Source organism: Elephantulus edwardii, unplaced genomic scaffold, assembly GCF_000299155.1.
Source record: "Elephantulus edwardii isolate Elephantulus edwardi_28Jun2011 unplaced genomic scaffold, EleEdw1.0 scaffold00053, whole genome shotgun sequence".
In the NCBI taxonomy this organism is placed as follows: domain Eukaryota; kingdom Metazoa; phylum Chordata; class Mammalia; order Macroscelidea; family Macroscelididae; genus Elephantulus; species Elephantulus edwardii.
The window spans coordinates 14,864,586-14,870,210 of record NW_006399803.1 but is presented as its reverse complement, the minus strand read 5'-3'; the positions used below and the strand labels follow the sequence as shown (position 1 = coordinate 14,870,210).

The following is a 5,625-nucleotide window of genomic DNA, read 5'->3' as shown; positions in this document are numbered from 1 at the left end:
CCCTGGGAAAATCTACAGTTAGGGACCTCTCCAAACTACTGAGGAGTAGTGATGTCAATTTAAGTACTAAGGTACATCTGATACAGGCCAAGGTCTTTCTGATTATTAGACATGCATCTGAGAGCTGAATAATGAATAAGGATGACAGAGAAAATAAATCGACACCTTTGTGCTGTGGTGTTGGAGAAGAGCACTGAACATCCCATGGACAGCCAAGAAAGTGAATAGGTATGTCTTGGTGATGATGCAGCTGGAGTGTCTTTGTAGGCAAGAATGATGAGGCTTTGCCTCACATACTTTGGACATCTTGCTAGGAGGTGCTATTCCTTGTAGAGGGACTTGATGTCAGGAAACGTAAAGGGTCGGCAAAGGAGAGGAAGACCCTCAACCAGATGAATTGACAAGGTGACTGCTGCAATGGGCTCTTGTGTTTTAGGAAGTGTGAGGATGGTGCAGGACAGCATTAGGTTCAGATCTTTTGTTCATAGGGTCACTATGAGTCATATTCGACTTGATGGCACCTAACAACAACAACAACAACAGCAATTGTAAATAGAATTGTTTCCATAATTCCCATTTTAGATTTTACACTGCTGTAGTATAGAAACCCAGGTGATTTTTGTTTTCTGACCTTGTACCCCATAACTTGGCTAAATTTTTCTATTAGCTCTAGAAAGTTATATTGAGGTTATATTGAAGTTATATTGCCAAATTTATAGAGTTTTCTAAATACAGAAGTTTTTTAAGAGATTACTTCTTCTTTTCTGATTTGGTTACATTTTTTTTAATCTTTCTTGTCATATTGCTCTGGCTAGGGATTTTAACTCATCATTGGCTAGAAATGGTGAGAAGGGGCACACTTGTCCTATCTCCAATTTCAAAGAGAAAGCTTTCAATCCTTATCCGCCTAGCATAATGCTTTTTGACTTTTCATATATTCCCTGAACCATACTGAAGAATTTCCCTTCTATTCCAATCTTGTTTCAGGTTTTCATCAAGTAAAAGTACTGAATTTAATCATATATTCTTTCTACATTTATAGAAATAATTATGACACTTTTGTTCCTTTATTCACATTGCTTCACTTGATGTGGTGTATTATGTTGACTGATTATATAATGTTGAATCATTCTTGCATTCCTAAAAGAAATACCATTTGGTCATGGTGAATGACTCATCTAATATGCTTTGGGATTATATTTGCTAATGTCTTATGGTGGATTGATGTGTATGAATTTGTAAGAGATACTTGCCTGTAGTTTTTGTTTTTGTTGTGGTTTGGGTTTTTCTTTGGGTGTGTGTATGTGTGTGATGTCTTTGTATGGTTTGGTTATCAGGATTATATCTGCTTCATACAATAAATGAAAGAATATTCTTTTCTTCTATATTTTTTGTAAGAATTTGAACCGTTTTGGTGTTTTTAATTTTCTAAATGCAGTATTCCTTAGTGAAGCCATTTGGCCCACAATTCTTATTCATTGTTTGATCTCATCACTTGTTATTATGTATATTTGAGCCTTTTGGGGTAAACTGTATGACTTCAAGGATTTCTCCCTTTCATATGATATCCATTCTTTTGCCATACAGTTGCTCAAAATTCTTTGCTATGTTGTTGTTTGAGAGAGACCCTATGAACAACTGATCTGAACACTGTCCTATCCCATGCCATCCTCACAATCTCTGGCACACTCAAAGCCATTGCTACAGGCACTTTATAATCTACTTGGCTGAGGGGCTTCCTCTCTTTCATTACCCCTCCATCTTCCCAAGCATGATGTCCTTTATGGAAAACCTCTCCTAGCAAAAAGCCAAAAATATGTGAGATGAAGCTTCATTATCTTGACTCCAAGGAGCACTCTGCTGCCCCTTCTCCAAGACATATCTGTTTGTTTTTTCAGCACTCCATGAGGTCTTCAGCACTCTGCACCAAAACTACAGTTCTAAGGCATCAATTCTTCTGTAATCCTTATTCAGCTCCCAGAGGCAGAGCAAGTGTCTGAAAAGATATGGCCTGAATCAGTGCATTTTGTCCTCAAATTGACATCATTATTCCTCAATAATTTGGAGAGGTCCCTCACCACAGGCTTTCCAGTGCATTACGTCTCCTGATTTCCTGAGTGCTGGTACCAAGTATATTGATTATGGAACCAAGTAAGATGAAATCATTGACAGTCTTATTCCTTTCCCCATCCATCACGATGCACTCTATCAGTTCAGTAGCAAGGATTTTTGTTTTCTTGATGTTGTGGTGCAAACCATATTGAAGGCTGCAGTGTTTAATCTTCTGCAGAAAATGCTTCAAGTTCTCCTCACTTTCAGCAGGCAAGGTAGTGTCATCTGCATAATTCAGGTTGCTGGTGGGTCTTCCTCCAATCTTAAAGTTACATTTTTCTTCATAGAGTCCAACTTTTAGAATAACTTTTTTAGCATAATGATAAGATGATGCTTTGAGCAGAATATGAAATGATCCAGACAGCAGAAAGAGTAGACAGAGTCATTGTACCAAAAGGAACTGGCGAACACAGAAGAATTTGATGAAACAATTTATGAGCAAAAGCCTGCGGTGATGAAGGAAGAAGTTCAAGCTGCTTTGAAAGAATTGGCAAAAACCAAGACTCCAGGAATTGATGGCATACCAATTGACATATTTCAGCAGACATTGTCTTGGATGTGCTCACCAGGTTTTGCCAAAAAATCTGGAGGACAACCAGCTCGCCAACAGACTGGAAGAGATCTATATTGGTTCATATTAAAAAAAAAGGTGATTCAACAGAGTTCAGAAATTATCAAACAATATCATTAATATGACATGCAAGCAACATTCTGCTGAAAATGATCCAGAAACAACTGGAACAGCACATCAACAAAGAACTGCCAGTTTGGGTTAAGAAGAGGTCGTGCTACTAGGGATATTATAGCTAATGTTAAATGGATCTTGGCTGAAAGCGGGGAGTATCAGAGGAATGTCTATCTGTGTTTCATTGACTATGCAAAGGCTTTTGACTGTGTGGATCACAACAAACTGTGGCTGGCTGTGAAACGAATGGGAATACCAGAATACCTGATTGTGCTAATGCGAAACCTATACTTGGACCAGGAGGCAGTCATCAGAATAGAGCAAGGAAACACTACATTTTTCAAAATTGGGAAGGGTGAACACCAGGGATGTGTCCTATATTCATACCTTTTCAACATATATGCAGAACAGGTTATCTGGGAGGCTGGGCTATATGAAGAGAAATATGGCATCAGGATTGGAGGTGGACTCATCAACAATCTCCAATACACACAGATAACACAACCCTGCTTGCTGAAAATGAGAAGGACCTGAAGCATTTGCTGCAGAATGTCAAGGACTGCAGCCTTCAATGTGGATTGAAGCTCAACATCAAGAAAACAAAGATTCATACTACTGAGCCGATTAGTAGCATCATGATAGATGGTGAAGAGATTGAGATTGTTAACAGTTTTAGTTTGCTTGGCTCCACAATCAACACTCATGGTACCAGCAGCCAGGAAATTAAAAGATGAATTGCATTGGGAAAGTGTGCTGTCAGAGACCGCTTCAAAGTACTGAAGAGCAAAGATGTCAGTCTGGAGACTAAGGTGCACCTAATTCAGTCCATGGTCTTTGCAATTACTTGCTATGCATCAGAAAGCTGGACAATGACTAGGGATGAAAGAGGGACAGTTGATGCCGTTGAGCTGTGGTGCTGGAGAAGAGTACTGAATATACCATGGACTGCTAGGAGAACAAACTGGTTCATCCTAGAGAGGGTGAAACTGGGCTGCTTTTTGGAGGCTAGGATTTTGAAGCTCAGTCTGACATACTTTGGGCATGCTGAATGGAGGGACTGGTCCTTGATGCTAATACAGATATTTTTATGATAACAATCATCAAGCAGAAGAGTATTTATTTGCTGTCTATGCAGGAGTGACGGTGGAGGAAATAAATACCGAAAGCACGTTTTAATATGCAGAACCACTGTATGCAGGGGTTCAGGTTGTCCTGAAAAAATGTCCACTTATAGAAATGTCCTTTACACCCAAGTACAGTAGCAACAGGGGAGAGAGCCTGTACAGCCTAGCACAACTCAGCCACATGCACACTCAAAAGGGCTCAAACACAAATGCTTACAAAGGAGAATGCTGCCCCTATCCAGGCATTGGGAGCACTCTCTGAAGGTCCTTCTCTCACCTACTTTCCACTCTCACAGGCCAGACTCAGCAGGAACTGGCCCATTTCAGGTACCACAGGGGAGAGGACACGGCATGTGCAGTGTGCTGTGGTGTGTATCCCCTGGTGTTAGTGTTTGAGCAAGGTCTGCTCTCTGTCGTACAGGACCTGGAAAGAGGCTTTTAAAGGGCTGACTGGTGTGAGTGTGTAGGCTGGTACTCATACACAATTACATAATATTTTTTTTTCCTTCTTGATGAAAGGGACCTTTCCCCAATTTGTGTGAGGCATCAGTTCTTACAATAAGGCACTTTTACGCACAGCTGGACTTACTGTTGGTCGTGAAGATTCCTTCTCCTTCCTGGGGAGTGGGGTCTGAGTCCTGGACCACCTGTAAGGCTCCCACAGTCCGGACAGCAGGGTCCAGAGTGACTGAACTCTCATTCACTGTCGTGTCACTGGCGCCTGTGATCTGGTTGGTGGGTGGGCCCCCCAGAGAGCCCTCGAAGTCAGTGGGCAAGTTGTCCATGCAGTCGGCATTGGGCTGACAGAAGTGGAAAGGAAAAAAAAGTCCATTTTACATGCATGTCCTAAAAATTTCTTTAGATTTGAAATACTTTTTTTCTCAATGGAAAATTTAGCTCTTTCTGAGCCCCTTTGTTTAAAGATGATTCATAAAGAGTTTCTGTAGAAGTAAAATGACAATCTTTTTAAAAATTTCCTTTCTGGAAATTATGACTCTAGAAGTAGTAACATTTATACATTAAAATAATCTCTTAGGGGTCACAATAAGATATTTATTTTTAATGAGTAAACTTTCTAATATATAGTGCTTATTCTATATAGAAGGGACTGATAATTATTCCTCTCAAACCATGCATTACTGACAAATATACTAACAACCCAACAGCAGCTGAGGGGTGGGTGGCTATAATGCCCAGGAGATGAGGTTTAGGGGGCAAGACCCTAGAGGGAAACTGTGGAGCTTCATTGTTCCCACACATTCCCTTCCCTCAGTAAATCATTATGAGCTAAAAAAAATACACTTAATACACACATATACATACAGATGCAAGGTAAGGCAATTTTTAAAAATAAACAGAACAAAAACCAGCTGCGTAAATGGACCTTTTTCTTAACCTGCTTATAGTAACAAAGCCATCTGAATGAAAATCTCAGAATCATAAAATTAGCATGAAGCCATTTTATTCAATCACCTACTCATTAGGAATTTTTATTTCTCCCAATACTTGATCACTCAACTTGAACAGTAAATTGTGTATACTGCATTGAAACAGATGAGGGAGAGAATAATTTAAAAGCGATGTATGATAGGGTATTATAGTTAACACAAGAGTCCACAATTAAGGTTGCATACTGGAATGTACTTGGGGTGGTAGGAGGGGTGCGGGGGGATTGTGTACCAGGGAGGGAGTTTTCTTTTACTT

At 39.9% G+C, this 5,625-nt stretch overlaps 1 protein-coding gene across 1 annotated transcript in view; it reads right to left on the bottom strand.

The window, feature by feature from the left end:
• Window positions 1–5,625, bottom strand: part of RNF150 (ring finger protein 150) — a 427,096-nt gene that overhangs the window by 83,506 nt on the left and 337,965 nt on the right. The window contains exon 6 of the mRNA XM_006887018.1: window positions 4,511–4,721. Coding sequence (XP_006887080.1) covers window positions 4,511–4,721 — 211 coding nt within the window. The remainder of the gene's footprint in view (window positions 1–4,510; window positions 4,722–5,625) is intronic.